General features: G+C 34.5%; 1 protein-coding gene and 1 long non-coding RNA gene across 4 annotated transcripts; one reads left to right on the forward strand and one right to left on the reverse strand.

Annotated features, from left to right (window-relative positions):
- Positions 1 to 402: 402 nt before the first annotated feature.
- On the reverse strand, positions 403 to 13,643 carry LOC127942118 (epidermal growth factor-like protein 7). The gene is made up of 9 exons (XM_052537698.1): positions 13,481 to 13,643; positions 8,384 to 8,544; positions 7,496 to 7,621; positions 7,304 to 7,416; positions 7,110 to 7,205; positions 6,421 to 6,597; positions 1,749 to 1,825; positions 894 to 1,068; positions 403 to 815 (listed from the first exon to the last, which is right to left on the reverse strand). The coding sequence occupies exons 2-9, from the start codon at positions 8,461 to 8,463 to the stop codon at positions 796 to 798; spliced, it is 864 nt and encodes a 287-aa protein (XP_052393658.1). The 5' UTR covers positions 8,464 to 8,544; positions 13,481 to 13,643; the 3' UTR covers positions 403 to 795.
- Positions 13,644 to 13,690: 47 nt separating this feature from the next.
- Positions 13,691 to 15,181, forward strand: LOC127942119 (uncharacterized). 3 transcript variants are annotated; one of them, XR_008149262.1, is made up of 3 exons: positions 13,691 to 13,825; positions 14,615 to 14,666; positions 14,847 to 15,181. It is a non-coding gene; the product is annotated as an uncharacterized LOC127942119 (long non-coding RNA). The 3 variants fall into 3 exon arrangements; XR_008149261.1 differs by having other exon boundaries at positions 13,739 to 13,881; XR_008149260.1 differs by having other exon boundaries at positions 13,739 to 13,881; positions 14,954 to 15,181.
- Positions 15,182 to 15,630: the final 449 nt, after the last annotated feature.

Genomic DNA, 15,630 nt, shown 5'->3' on the forward strand with positions numbered 1-15,630 from the left:
TGCCAACAGTAAATTCCTGAAATTCATAACCTTATTTATACTTACAAAATGTACTTTTGAAATGCACAAAAATATTTTGTGAATGTAAATTTGTTTGAACATTTGCACATTTGGCTTAATCTGGTTACAAAATGGATTCACAAATGCTCAATTCACATTCCCTAACCCTAACAAGTTTATATATTTGCAAACCGTAATACACAAATTCATAACCTAAGAGTTAGGTGAATTAAGTTATGAGTTTTTGAATTGCTGTTTGCATGTTTTCTAAATGCATTAATTTTGAAACTATTGTACCTCCATAGTAAAAACAGGGTTTTCTCCAAACTACAGATCATATAAACCACAGATATTCAATTTTGTATACATCATAATATTCTGAATCCACAAACTCCAGAAACCTTAAAAGTTTAAGCAATTTTATTTAAAAACATTTAACAACATGAGTGTTTTTTTAAAAAGATACAATTTTGCATTGTTTTCCCAATAGCAATACTCAGGAGAAGAACATGGACTTATAAATACATAAATTTACATTTCTCCTGACTCAAACTTAAGACTATAGCTGCATTTACACAAATAATTAAATGAAAGAAATACATTGAGAAACATAACGAAACAATCAAAGCTCCAGCTCATGGGCCAGAAAACTCAATTTTGGCCAAACAGGAGTTCGTGTGTTTGATATTGAGTTTTCCTATATGTTTACAGGGTTCAGGCCTTTAGTGCTGCGGCTGTTTATTAAGACTTCACAGATATTGGTTTCACTTGAGGATGCAGCCCATCTTTGATCGTCTAGTTTTCCTGGCAGGCACCTAATAAAGATGTTTCTGTTACTTTATCAGTTGAAACGATTGTACAGATAAGTTTCATACACATAAATATATGCTTACAAGCTCCGATACGCTCCTCCAGGAACCCGACCTGCTCACTGAGTGACTCGATTCGGTCTAGTTGCTGCAGAGAATGCGACAGGAAGTTGTTCCTATCAGACAGGAAGCTGTTAGTGTCTCCCACACCATCCAAGGGGAAGAGCGTGGTGAAGGGAGCCAGAACCATCTCTAGTTTCTACAGAGAGAGAGAAATAAATCACTGAAATTGTGATTTTATAAATGTCATATAATAAGGAATAGAAAATGAAGTTTAACACAGTAGTTCTAACTGTAACATAAACTAACAATGAACAATACTTCTACATCGATTAATCTTAATGAAAATCTAAAAGATGCATTGTGCATTGGTGGAGAACATACAAGTGCACTGCTGGGTTTTTAAATGAACTAAAATAAACCATTAAAAAAAAAATTCTGAACAAGAACATGCAATGTATTATGCACATTACTGTTTTATCCTTACATACTGCCAGGGTTATGATAAACTATTAAAAATATATATTTATTTGAAATCGCTTTTTAATGGGTTTTAGTTTAATAACAACAACAACTTGGAAGTACTTAACTCAAATTCAATTTAACTAAAGGGAATAAATAAAAATAGGGAATAAAACCTCTATAGACCTATTAAAATCGCACTAATAAAAAGGAAAAAACAACAATATTACTAAACCTTCAATTAATGTTTCAGAGCCTGTGATGTGTGAGCTTGACTACTGTTTTGCATTAAACTATTAGCGAGTTGTTTTGGCAAATGCACGACAGATTCCTGTCGTTTGAAGTGTCCCGAGGGTGTGTGTGCGTGCGTGCGTGCATGCATGCGTGTGTGTGTGTGTGTGTGTGTGTGTGTCTGACCTGCTCGAGGAGTTCCACTCTGGTTTTAAGGATCTGAACTTCTTCAGTAACGTTTGCCACCAATCCCAAACCTTCACCTTTAAGAAGAAAGAAGAAATACACACAGAAATTAGAGACGGACCACACACACACACTTACGGAAGCATATGGGTAGCAATATTCAATTTGTAATGTAATATGCAAAATGTCAATGCATTGACAATGCATTTCTGTATTTACATTTACATTTTCCAATACATTTGTGCAACGTTTGGTGCAAAATGAAAAATAATTACATAATTTTCATTTGCCATTTCATACTCCAGTTTTAATATGTAAATTGAAAACTAATTTTAATGCTTTATAAGTTGCAAAATTAAAATGAAAATGTATTACAGAAATTATTAGATATGTCTAACATGTTCAAGCAAAAACTGTGGCAAAATGATAATTTTAATGCTATTTTTCTTAAATGCATTAACACTCACATTCAAGACACTTACGATTGCATTTTCATTCAGTGTCCGGCAATGAATGTAGCAAAATTCAATTTACACATTGAAAATGCATTCCGAGCTGATCACGTCTCTGCCCCCTCCCGCCATGTCAAAATGTAAATGTAAATACAAAAATGCATTGCCATTTTACATATTGCATTGTCATTTTGCATAATACATCCCAAATTGAATATTGCTACCCATATGCTTCCATACACACTGACATTCAGCCTTAATTAAAACCTGTAATGCAGCGCACAACTCTATTTTCATAAATTATTTTTTTTATATATTATTGCTTTAAAAATAGCAGCACTCAATGTGATATATACAAACCTGATGATCAAAATCGTATTCTTCAGTGTGAATTGTCTAAAACAACATAATTTGCTTATTGTGACCTACAAAGAGCACAAAATCTGGAACATGTCCTCATGTAATGGCATGTTTCTTTGCTTAAAAATATTAACTTTGTATATTTCCAGGTTAAAAAAACAAATAAATTCTCAGACTTTTGCACCCCACTCTACACGAAATCAGGTCATATTTCATCACACGTTTTAGTAAAAATAACCGTTAACTGTTATTGGATGTTTTGTAAATGGATGTGATTGAGACCCAATCATATCAGAGCTCAGTCCAGTAAGTCCCACCCATTGGCAGTTACTCAGAATGTTTTGAGCTCTAACGGTCTAAAAACTAGTCAATGGGTCACACACACACACACACATACTTGAACAGCGTTTGATTCGGCTGTTTCAACAGAAACGCACTGAAACTCAGGCAATCTGTCCCAGATGTGTAGTGTTATGAAGACACGTGGGAGCCAGTGAGAGCCACTGTGTGTGTGTGTGTGTGTGTGTGTGTGTGTGTGTGTGTGATTTGTGTGAGGGTACGCAGTGACCCCCAGCAGTCTGAGTTGGATAGATCTGGAATGTGAGCTTTGGATCGAGCCAAAACCAAAACAGAAACAACAGCTACAAATCGTGTCTGGCGGTGGCCTCTGCATGCAAAATCACCATCATCATACAACTAAACATTCAACTTCCTGTCCTTTTATCTGATGACACTAATGTAGTTATAAACTCAAGGTTTCAGGGGATTCAAGCCCCATAAACTCAACAGAGCATCAGACTAATCCAATGATCTCATGATCTCTCTCTCTCTCTCTCTCTCTCTCCATCGTTCTCTGTTCCTTTAGATTTAAACAATTTACCTGAAGAGAGAAAATCTTTTTTTTTTTATTTAAAATACTGTCTTATTTCAGTTAAATGTGCAAAATCAGCAAGTTCTGTCCAACAGTGGACTGAAAACTATAAATTATATACTATAAAACAGAATATATATATATATATATATATATATATATATATATATATAAACTGTATATGCATATACTGAATAAGCAATTACACATTTCACCTTTAGCATTTATTTTAATACCTTGAACAATATAAAAAATAGCCAATAATAGCCAACACATGCATGCATGAAAATGAAAATTGTATTAAATATTTTAATTCTTTAATTTTTTTTCTTTAATTCTTTAATTTAATTCATATTTTAATATTTTAATTTAAAGTTTACATTGATTTTATTAATTAATAATAATTGAATATTCTTCTTCTTTTTTTTTTTACTGGAACAGTAATTAGCAAATAAAATATTTGGTGTAAACTGAATAAAATTATCTTGCACCTTGATTTTGTTGAAAGTATTCTGCTATTAGCTACAGGTGTCATCCAAAAAATGAGGACAATAGCCTAAACAGCCTTCACTTTGAGGTTTGTTGAAAGTAATTTGGTATTAGCTATCACTGTCATCAATAATTTTTTTTTTTACATTAATCTTAATTCATCTTTGATTCTTTTTTTAACTGCTGCAACATAACTGTAGCAGATAAAGTATTCGGTGTAGACTAGTTCTCATGGTGAATGTGCACTGCTCTAGCTGGTCAGTGAGGCTGATGACAGGTTAGAGTAATCTGATCTCGCACCTTGAGTCCCAGCGGACGTCCCACACACAGATGCTGATGTGTGAGTGTGTGACTCTAGGTCAAACTCAACACTAGTGTAGGAACAGAGAAACTAGTGCACAGGGTCACTTAGATGTTTTCAACAAACCTAGGTTCACATTTCCATGACCTTACTACTAGCTTGGACTCAGACATTATTGCTGAGATTTGGAAATGTGCAAACTTCAGGAATGTGTGTTTGGGGTCCAGCCAACCATCTAAACCAGTGGCGATTATTTTAGCCTGTTGCTATGAAACGTGACTATCTCGGCCCAGAGGAGAGTCTGATCCTGCTGTTATTTTAAAATTGCAGACAGAAGTGAAATACTCTAGAGAGAGAGAAAAAATGAAGAAACAAAGACAGAGAGAGGAGAGGAGAGGAGCGAGACCCTGCCAACAGCCTTATAGACACAAGCTAGTTTCGGCAAAGCAGAGAGAAGGTTCTCACAGGGACATTAGATGCTTCTCAGCTCAAAGAAACGTCACTAGGCTGACATCAGTTACATTTTGCTCTGCACACGGTTGTTCTAATTAAAAATAAATTTCATATAAAATTATCATATAATAATAAAAAATGATTAATTGAAATAAAGCTGAATTAAGATATAAATATTACGTGAAAAACAACTCAACTCTGACATCTCGTCTTGGCAACTAACTGAAATATTTTTAAGTTAATGCTCTAAAATGGAAATAAATGAAAACTAAAACTGAACTTAAACTAACACTAACACTTAAAATAGATGAAACCTACATAGAAATATTTAAAAGATAGAGAGAGAAAGCGAGAGAGAGAAAATAGGTTTAGTTGTCATATAGACTAACTAAAACTAAAACGTAAAGAAAAAATTAATTAAGCCTAAAAAGTAATATTTAAAAATAATAATAATAATAATAATGACAAAATCACATAACAAAATGATTACAAATTAAACTAAAGTTCAAATGAATCTGAAAAATTTAATTAAACTTAATTCAAAATATTAATGACTTTAAATAATATTAAAATAATAAATAATGAAATATTAATAATAAATAAAATATATATTTTTCAAGCAAAAGTTTAGTTGTCTTATGTAATTTTTTCCCATTATTTCTTTATTTAAATTTTTATTTATAATATTATAATTTATTAAATAATTAAATATTAGTTTTATATAATAAAATAAAAAATTTTATTTAAAAAAATGTATGAAAATAAAACATAGAAATAAAATGTTACCGATGTGTATATAAAAAAAAGGACAGGTAAAAATATGGGGGGGGGGGGCGTATATTGTCAAAATCTGTTCAATAAATATAATACAATCTGTGGAGAGATATTATGCTCATTGCACCCTGGGCTGGTATTTCTAAAGAACTCAAGTATGAGCTGCTGGATGTTCAGGTGGTCTGAGATGGTGGTTTTGAGGTGGTCTTTCAGACAGATGTGGTCTAGGTCTGGTGGTTGGTCTGTATGTTGTCGCTGAGGTCACCAGTCACAGTGCACTATTACTCACGGTACGAGTTGAGAGTGGCATAGCGCGTACCAAAAGTAATAATGAACCGTGAGGCTGGTCAGTGCTCCACCTGCAGGAGGCGCTAGAGGGGAAACACACTCATATACCGTGGTAGAAAACCCCACACTTACCCACAATCAAACGTTTCTCACACTGTAATGTATTACCACTTAATACCGTTTTTACTTTTGTGTTTTTGAGACCAACACTTATTTATGTACTATTCATCTGAAGTTGTATGCAGGTTTAGTCTCTATTCGTTTGAAAGCAGTATGTAAAAAGTGCCGGGATTTCCAGTGGATTTGTGAAGTATGCATCTGTGCATGCGTTTTGGGTTAATATTGCCCACAATGCCTTATGCAGTGGAAAAGCGGGAATCTGAGACCGTCGTCTTCCCACACTTTCAGCTGCAGAAACGTGGTCAGAAATATGGGGTCAATACTGCTACAGCCGTTTTTAAACTTCTGATGAATTATGGACTAATGCATTCAGATCTACACAAACAGGGATCTGTGGTATTATTACAATGTGTTTAATGTGCATATAATGTGTCCCAATGATTGCATACTTAAAAATATGTAATTTATGTCCTGATATTGTCACAAACAAAGTATCTAATTGTAGTGTGTCTCTGCGTCAGTACAGGTATGTCTGCGGCTGGTGATAATGTATGCATGTCTTACCAGCATGGCTTCTGGATGAGCGTTCGTCGCCGGGCCGCGGGGACGAAGCAGGAAGTCTTGAACATGTTACTTCATCTTCAGCCAGACTGAATCCGTCCTGACACACACACCGATAACTCCCCACCGTATTCACACACTTCTGTGAGCAGCGCTGACCCTCCTCACACTCATCCACATCTGAGAGAGAGAGAGAGAGACGTCTTTTGAAAGCCTTTAAACAATGTTATCATAAAATCTTTTTCCCATAAAGCACATTTACGTTGGTACACAATTAAACTTTTCATGACTCCTCCAAACCACATTTTCACAGCTTTTTCTAATTATATAATTATATTAACATATTTGTAGACTTGTTAAATTATTTATGAATGTATTAAAATGTTATATAATTTAAATTACATATATATAAAATATATAAAATAAAAAGTCCTGTTTTAATAATAATAATAATAAATAAATAAATTATTATTATTATTATTTGTATTATTATTTACTTATTTTTCCAAAACCAAAAAATAGTGTCTATTCATCCATCCATCCATCCATATCCATATATATACACATATATATATATATATACACACACACATATATATATATATATATATATATATATATATATATATATATATATATATATCTGAAGATAGCACATAATTAAATGAACATGAGTGTGTGTTTTTGAGTACCTGTTTGGCAGTATCGTCCCGTCCATCCTCTCGGACATGCGCAGTGATTAGGCCTTACACACCAGCCTCCATTTACACAAGACTGCTCACACACGGCTAGAGAGAGAGAGAGAGAGATGTAAATACACACACATACACATGCAGGCATAGATCCACATTCAGAGCTCACGTGAAGCAGTATGACATACGTTTACCTCGGTTACAGTTGTGTGTATGCATGCGTCGCCATCCCGGACAGCATTCTGGGTAAATGTGTGAACTGGGAGCTGCTCTGCTCACCTGCCTGTAAGAAACCCTGTAGATTGTCCTGGAAAACATACAGTCCGGTGAAACGCTGATACGTTCTGCAGTATAATGTGTATGTTCACTTGTCTTTGTGTTCTTACTTGTACGTGCTACACATGCGGTGGTTTTGGCACATGGTGATGTAGGGTTTGTGTACGGGCTGAAGAAACGACTCTGTGCTGTGAGACACACCACGACTCCGAGCATCTCCAACACACACTCTCCTCCTGATACACACACACACACACACACACAATTATACTCAACATACTCCTACACCTACGGTTTACACTTTAATTCACTATAGTCACTATAATATAGATTTTTTGCTTTTGAAAGCAGACTTTTATGCTCACCAAGGCCGCATTTATTTGATCAAAATATAACAAAAACAGCAATATTTTGTAAATATTGTTACAATAAAAAAAATAACAGCCTTTTATTTGAATATATTCTAAAATGTAATTTATTCCTGTGATGCAAAGCTGAATTTTCAGCATCATTCCTCCAGTCTTCAGAGTCACATGATCCTTCAGAAATCATTCAGATATACTGATTTGCTGCTCAACAAACATTTTTTATTATTATCTATATTGAAAACAGTTATACTGATTAATATTCATGTGGAAACAAATTTTTTTATGATCATTTGATGAATAGGAAGTTCAGGAACAGCATTTTTTGACGTAGAAATCATTTGTAACATTATAAGTGTCTTTACTGACAGTTTTGATCAATTTAATGTGTCCTTGCTGAATAAAAGTATTAATCTTTCTGTGTGTGTGTTACATACAATGTGGGGAAAGACAACTGCATGGTTCTTTTTGTGTCAAAATCTTGCTGTCCATAAGTTCTAATTGGACATGAGAGTCTGATGTAATTACTATATGCGTTGACCTTTAACCTTATATTCACCCCTGACCCCTGAGACCTTAGAGAATGAGAAGTGACATTCCCTGACACTGCAGACAAACTGTGTGTGTATTTACCCGCGGTGACCGTGAATCTGAGGCGTGCAGGTCACATGCAGGAGAAACAGAGAAGAGGAGAGCAGCACCACTGTGTACATCTCTCTCTCTCTCTCTCTCTCTCTCTCTCTCTCTCTCCCTCTGTCACTCGCTCAGCTGTGTATCCACACTCTGTCAGCTACCTGAGATAGATAGATAGATAGATAGATAGATAGATAATCACAATCATAACATTAATTTCAAAGTAATATATATATTATTATTATTATATATAACAGAAAAAATACATTTAAAATAATATATAATACTAACAATGATTTATGATAATAATAAAATGCATATGTTATGACTCCTTTAAGTTGAAAATGAGCACATCAGAGCACAGTATTGTCCTCACCTCAGATCTGAGCACTAAACTAGTATTTAGGAAATGTTATTTATGCTGTAACAGCTGGATCCCATCATACATACGACACACAACTGTTCTTCAGCCAGACATGAAGAATTAAAACATGCATTTATAACCATTCTCAAAAAGCACACAGTTATGACCCGTTTCATGTTTCAACATGAGAGAGTGAGTGCACTTTTAAAGGCGGACAATTTGAGACAGTTAATCATCATTAAGAAGTGCATTCATTGCAAATCACAGTGGACTGAGATGAGCATGGTTCTGAGAAATGTGTGTATTTATGTATATGTTTGCACAGACTTGCATTAATAACGATACAGATGATTTCAAACTAAGATCACTCAGATTATAACTCATAATGCAGCTAAAATTAGTGTGGTTTCATTTGGGTGTAATGAAGACATATTTCTGTGTTTCCATCTGTAATGTGAAGATTTCAGGTTATACAGGTATTAAATATTATTTTAATAAAAACATGTCTTTGATTACTCAAACACACACATGCATGTACAAATCTCTATTTCAGGGATAAATGAGACTTGGCAAAGCCAACTATATTAAAATTCATTTCTCTGACCACGTACACACACGTGTGTTCTCTCATCTTGAACAGCTTACAGTAATCATTAGGTTATTTCTGCTTTAATGAGTTCAGGTTTAGAGGATCTCTGTGTTCCCCGGGGAGCTTTTGACAACAACCCTAAAGCCGCAGCCATTATATCTACCACACCTGTGTGTGTGTGTGTGTGTGTGTGCTTGAGTAACTGCACTTCATTTTTAGATTTACTTCAGGTAAAGTGTATGTTAGCGAGCAAAACTTAGTGAGTTTATTTGTAGAATTTAGAAAACTTTCCAAATGTGACTAACAAAACCCAATTAGAGATTTATAGACAGCTTTGTAAGACATCACTGCTCTCGATGTAAAGTTTTCTTTTAAAATTCGAAGATACTACATTTTGACTAAATGCTAACGCAGAATCAAATACAATCCCAGAATGCACTGCAAGAATCTCAAATAAAAGTGTTCTTAATAGTATTAAAAGTTTACTTGTAGTGTACTTAAAATAAAAAAAATAAAAATTATACTTGAAGTTAATATAATATATGAAATAAAAAAAACGATTGGATGCACTTAAAATACACTAAGCTTTACTTTAAAATATATTTTAAATCAATAAGTTTTAATAATTTTTTCTCATGCTTTAAAGAAGTACACTTGTTTTAACTATAGTTGTATTTGATTATTTAATATTACATTTAGAAATAAATATATTTTTAATGTACTTAATTGCAACTGCATCTTTGGAAATATGTAATTACAAATAAAATACATGACATAAAATGGAAATAGAAATTTTAGTCATAATGTTAAATGTTTGTCAGTACTTTTGATATTCCACTTTAGCCATATTTCAAAGACAGTAGAAGTAATTCTGAAATGATATACAGTAAAATGTGTACTTGAGTCAAAGTCAACACCTTAAGTTTAAAAATCTCAAATAAAACGCAAAAGTCTAGACAAAATTTTTAGACAAAACTAATTAAAATTGAACCAAGTTTTTTGAATGAATTTTTGTTTTGAGAATTGTGTTCTTAGCTTAGCAACACACTAGCATCACAGAATGAGTCGTGTTGATGAGTGTGAATCCTCGTTTCTGTATGTGCGCCTGATTGTGTACTAGCAGATTTGTTAAGATAACACTTTCCGCAGCACTGGAGAGGTTTGACATCTCAGCCTAAGGATTGTGTGTCAGATAGTGTTTTCATATGTCTGCAGTTTGAGCTGGCCGGCCCACCACAGAGCATCCAACACCATAATGAGGCAGTGGTTTAGGGCTTTCATACAGATCTCCTGCCAGACGTCTAATGGTTTCTACAGGTCCGTACCTACAGGCTGGTTCAGTTACAGACACTGTATATCTGTACAGCTCTCCCAATTGTCTCCCACAATTCTCAGATCGCCGTCAGATGTAAACACACACCACGTGTCGTATGTAAATGCTGCCAGATCTCTGACTCTGACTGTTTGAGCCAGCGATGTGCGTTGCACAATGTGCATCGTTGAAAACAAACTCCTGTTTACATTCCCGCGGTTGTGCAACACCAACTGATTTACAGTAAATGAGTCTCTCAAGCAAGCTGAGGGATGATAATTGGCTATTAAAAAGTTAAAGGAGTAGTTGACCCCAAAAAATTACTGAAAAAGTATCCTCAGGTCATCAGAGATGTAGATAAGCTTGTTTTTTAACCAGATTTGGAGAAATTTAGCATTGCATCGCTTGCTGAGCAATGGATCCTCGGTAGTGAATGGGTGCCGTCAGAATAAGAGTCCAAAAAGATGATAAAAACTAAATCACAATAATCCACAAGTAATCCACACCACTCCAGTCAATCAGTTGATGCCTAGAGCAGTGAAAAGCTGCATGTTTGTAATAATAATAATATATATATATATATATAATTAATAAAAAAAAAATTTAAACATTTTTTTTCCATTTTGGGTGAACTCTTCCTTTAAAGAAGAATTAAGAAAATATATAATGGTGCAAACTTCCAGCATTTCCATCGACATCATTAAATCACAATCACACAGCTACATGTGAACAGTGCAAAAAAATACAGTGGAAAATGACTCGTCTTGTTTTCTGAACAGTTTATCAAAATTAAGTGAGTTTATGCTTAAAACAGGAACAAATGCTGTAAGTTGCAGACATTTTAGTTATTTTAAACATATATTTACCTTATACATATATTTACGTTTTTAAACATATATTCACCAGTTTGGATATTTTATTTTCCTTCTCAAGTAAATGCATCTTAATTTAAGATTTTTAGATATTTGCAATGGTAAATAAACAAAAAAATAGCAGTCTGTATATCTGTGTATAATTCTGTATGTGTGTGAATATAATTAGAAAGTGTACATTTAAACAAAATGCCAAACCACAAAAAAAGTATCAAAATAAATGGAAAAACTCTGTATGTACACACACATCCAAATCACTGCATACAATCACAAATAATGGCACTGATTAGACACGGAAACAGTTATGACTAATGGAGGGCAAGCGGTTACGTGTGTGTGCTTATATTTAGAATGGAATACTACACTGCATACTATTTCTTAAAAAGTTACATTTGAAACAAATGCAATATATCGTGCAATATCCATTTGTAATAGTATTTTGTTAATTTTTTTCAAAAAGCAATTCATCACACTGGAAACGGAAGATAATGGAAAATAGTATTCTGCAGTGTCCATTTTAGTTATGCAAGTATTTTACTCAAACTATGCATAGTATGCATGCTGCATAATTCAAATAGTTAAAGTGGTATATGATTCTGATCACGGTTTGTAAGTACAGTATGCAGTCTGTCTGCTTTAACTGTAAATGACCATCGGGTGGCGCTGTTTCTCTTCAACATTATATGCGACCATTCACAGATTCAAGTGTTGATCCAGTTCAGACTAATCTAATTATAATTATAGTAACACACACATAATGACCTGTACTCATCAAAAGCATGCGCAAATAAATAATAATGAAGTGCATGATGCATGCTTGAATTTACATAAACGATTTAAAATATAAAAATATGTGTTACTCACTGAATCACTCCTGTCCACGAGACTAACAGCTCGTGCGTGGATGTAAAAGGGGAAAGAAAAAGACTGGTCCCCCGGCGCGTCCTAAAAACAAAGTTTCCCACCAAACTCAGAGGACGGGGCTTGAATAATCTTATAAATAGTCCAAAAACACGCATATGCCCAAACGCGCACTGGCACGAGACTTGCAGTTCCTGCGCGCGCCTCCCGTGGCTCGGCTCTCCGTGTTTAGGAGTTTTTTTGTTTTTTTTGCACACTCAGTTCTCTCACAACTGTCAAAGCGTGCAGGGGGGTAACCACACCACTACTGCCACTCCTTCACCGGGACGTCCCGGGAGAAACACTCACACAAGAGCTCACGGGAGACCCTCGCGCCGCGTGACGTCAGCGCTGCTGGAATTCACCCGCAGCAGCTCAGTTTACCGGGTCACACACCGAGAAATAAAGAGGAAAGTGAAAGAAAACAGAAAAAGGAGAAAAGCAATGAAGCTTTAACCCTTTCCGGGCAATATACAGTAGTTTAAAAGATGGCACATCAATAAAGAAATACCAAAGCCTACTTATATGGCCTACACAAGTCAAACATTAAGAAACACGTGACTGGATTTATGAATAGTTAAATGCTTGAAATTAGGTTTGTAGACAAATACGAATGCCTAAAATGCTTATGCACGTCTCTAAGATTAAACAAGTTTATATATTTGTGTGTGTGTAAACAAATGTATTTTATAAATTATAAAACATTTAGGGCCTCACCCAAAAATCACACTAAAAACTAACATAAAATTTGATAAACCATTTGTCTACATTTATTTATTTTTAATTAATAGCCTATATACAATTAACTTTCATAAGTTTTTGTCTTTTTTTTATTTAACGAAATGTATTTAATTATTTTAATGTATTTTTTAAGTGTTTCTAAAAAAGAACACACTGCACATTAATTTTTAAATCGTCCGTTTAAATAGACTATGAAACTTAAACGAGTCACTCATATGGGATTGTAGGATATATGAGCTACTGTTCAATAGCGTACCGAAAGTGTAATCAAAGAAAATTCCCATGCCAATATAATTTTAACACAAGTTGACACACTCACCCTGTTCATAAAGATCACGTGATGTCGCGCTGAGCTCGAGGCCATTCGATCCACCTGTCGCGCGCTCTGACGCGCTTCTCCATCGCAAACATTTCTTATAAACTCTTCTTTTCTCTGATAAAGAGCACTGTACGATCAATTCCTCGATGCTCCCGTGATCCGACTGGCGAGGAATGAGATGCTTTTGGGCGTTTTTCTCCTGCTTTTTATTCCGCGCTTCCTGTGGAACTCAGGAATTGGACGGACAATCCCAAAGCGGAAATCCTGCAAGTGTTTGGAGCTGATAAACCCCTCTGGTCTGCACAAACACCCCCCCCCCCCCGTGATCCTCAAGTCCCTCTACGGGTAATCACGTCTCTACCGGACCACAAACACACTGATGATCTGGAGAAACAGCGCGAGTACGGCCCGTGATTTAACCACAATATTTACAATATTTACCCGAATATGAGTGAACGAAAGTGACAGTAAAGACTTTTACACTGTTATAAAAAACTAAAAATATTTAACAATATATATTTATATATATATATATATATATATATATATATATATATATGTGTGTGTGTGTGTGTGTGTGTGTGTGTGTGAGAGAGAGAGAGAGAGAGAGAGAGATATTATTTTAGTCATTATTTAAGTCTTTGTTTAATTACGTAATTATATAAGAAAATCTTGTATTCCAAAAATATTTACACCTAAATTTAGATAGCGTGAATTTTAATTGCATATAAAATTTTCATCCATTTAAATTACACAATTTTAACATAAAACAAGTACTTCTTCTGTACTCAAAATCATGGCATAGTTTTTTTTTTGACTATTTGATCTATTTCATTTTATTTAAATAATCATATTTTCAAAATGCATTTAATCAAATTTGTTTGGGATCAGCATAAATCTTTTCACTGTGAAATCAAATTTATTTAGTGAACATGTATGAACATGGTTCAAATCCAGTTTGCCTTATGTATTTATGACACATTAAGTTTGTACTGTTACAAAAATCGCACGTTTCATTTATGTACGACTGACAAATATTCATGAAATCAAGTGTATTGTATGTTATGTTGAGTATTGCTTTAAAATCATGTACGTTTGCACTATTTTATGATTCTATTTTGTCTTTCTTTGGAGCTAAACCACATCATTCCAAAAGTCAGTCGTACCAGTCTGGAAGGACACGGGGGTGAGTAAATGATGACAGCATGTCCTTTTTGGGTGAACTATCACTTTAAGGCTGGTTAATGGCTGTGGGTGGGGGTTATGATTTGGTGATTTGAACCATCAGATTAAATCAGACCAGAAAAGAGGTCTGCGTAGCATTCATGCTTCCACTTCTAACACACTCACATTGTAATGCTTCCAGGTTTAATCGCTTTGTGATGTGTGTTTGAAAAAGCAGTTTGATCCACATTATTCTTGTGGAGTAAGTGTGTGTAAGAGAATGAAAGAGCCTGATTCTGAATCTAATAGTCCAGATAAGTGGAGGAAAAGACTCTGCACAGTGTTTCCTGTGAATCAGGAAGCAGGAAGTGTGTGGAAGAGGAAGATTGTGTTTTGGGTCACAGTGGACAATGAGAGTAAGAGCTTGAAGGAAAGAGGCCTGCGTCAGTGTGAGAGCAGCGGATGGGGATTCAGAGAGAGAGAGAGCTGAACGAGAGAAGGCAAGATGGTCTCTCGTGGCTTCACTGTTCAGTGTGATCATGCCACACGTACTGCTCATTTAACATCTTCATTTACTGTTAATTATAAAAACAACATGTTTTTTTTTTCAGAGAACGCCACTTTATTGTCTTCTGCCATTAATTTGAATGATTAATCAGTGGATCACATTTATCTATCTATCTAGGCTAATATTTATTTCAAAAAACTTTCTGTTCATCAAAGAAACCTCAACGAGAACATTATTAAGAAGAAATATTTTTAGCAACAAATCAGCATATTACAATGATTTCTGAAGACAGTAATGATGCTGGAAATTCCGGATTTCATCACAGATATAAATTACACTTTTACATATATTCACATAGAAAACAGATATTTAAAATTCAGGTTTTACTGGATTGTTTGATCAAATCAATGCAGCCTTGGGTGAGCATAGGAGACTTCTTTCTAACCCCAAACTTTTGAACAGCAGTATATCTATCAGT

This window comes from Carassius gibelio, chromosome A21 (assembly GCF_023724105.1).
Source record: "Carassius gibelio isolate Cgi1373 ecotype wild population from Czech Republic chromosome A21, carGib1.2-hapl.c, whole genome shotgun sequence".
NCBI classification, from domain to species: domain Eukaryota; kingdom Metazoa; phylum Chordata; class Actinopteri; order Cypriniformes; family Cyprinidae; genus Carassius; species Carassius gibelio.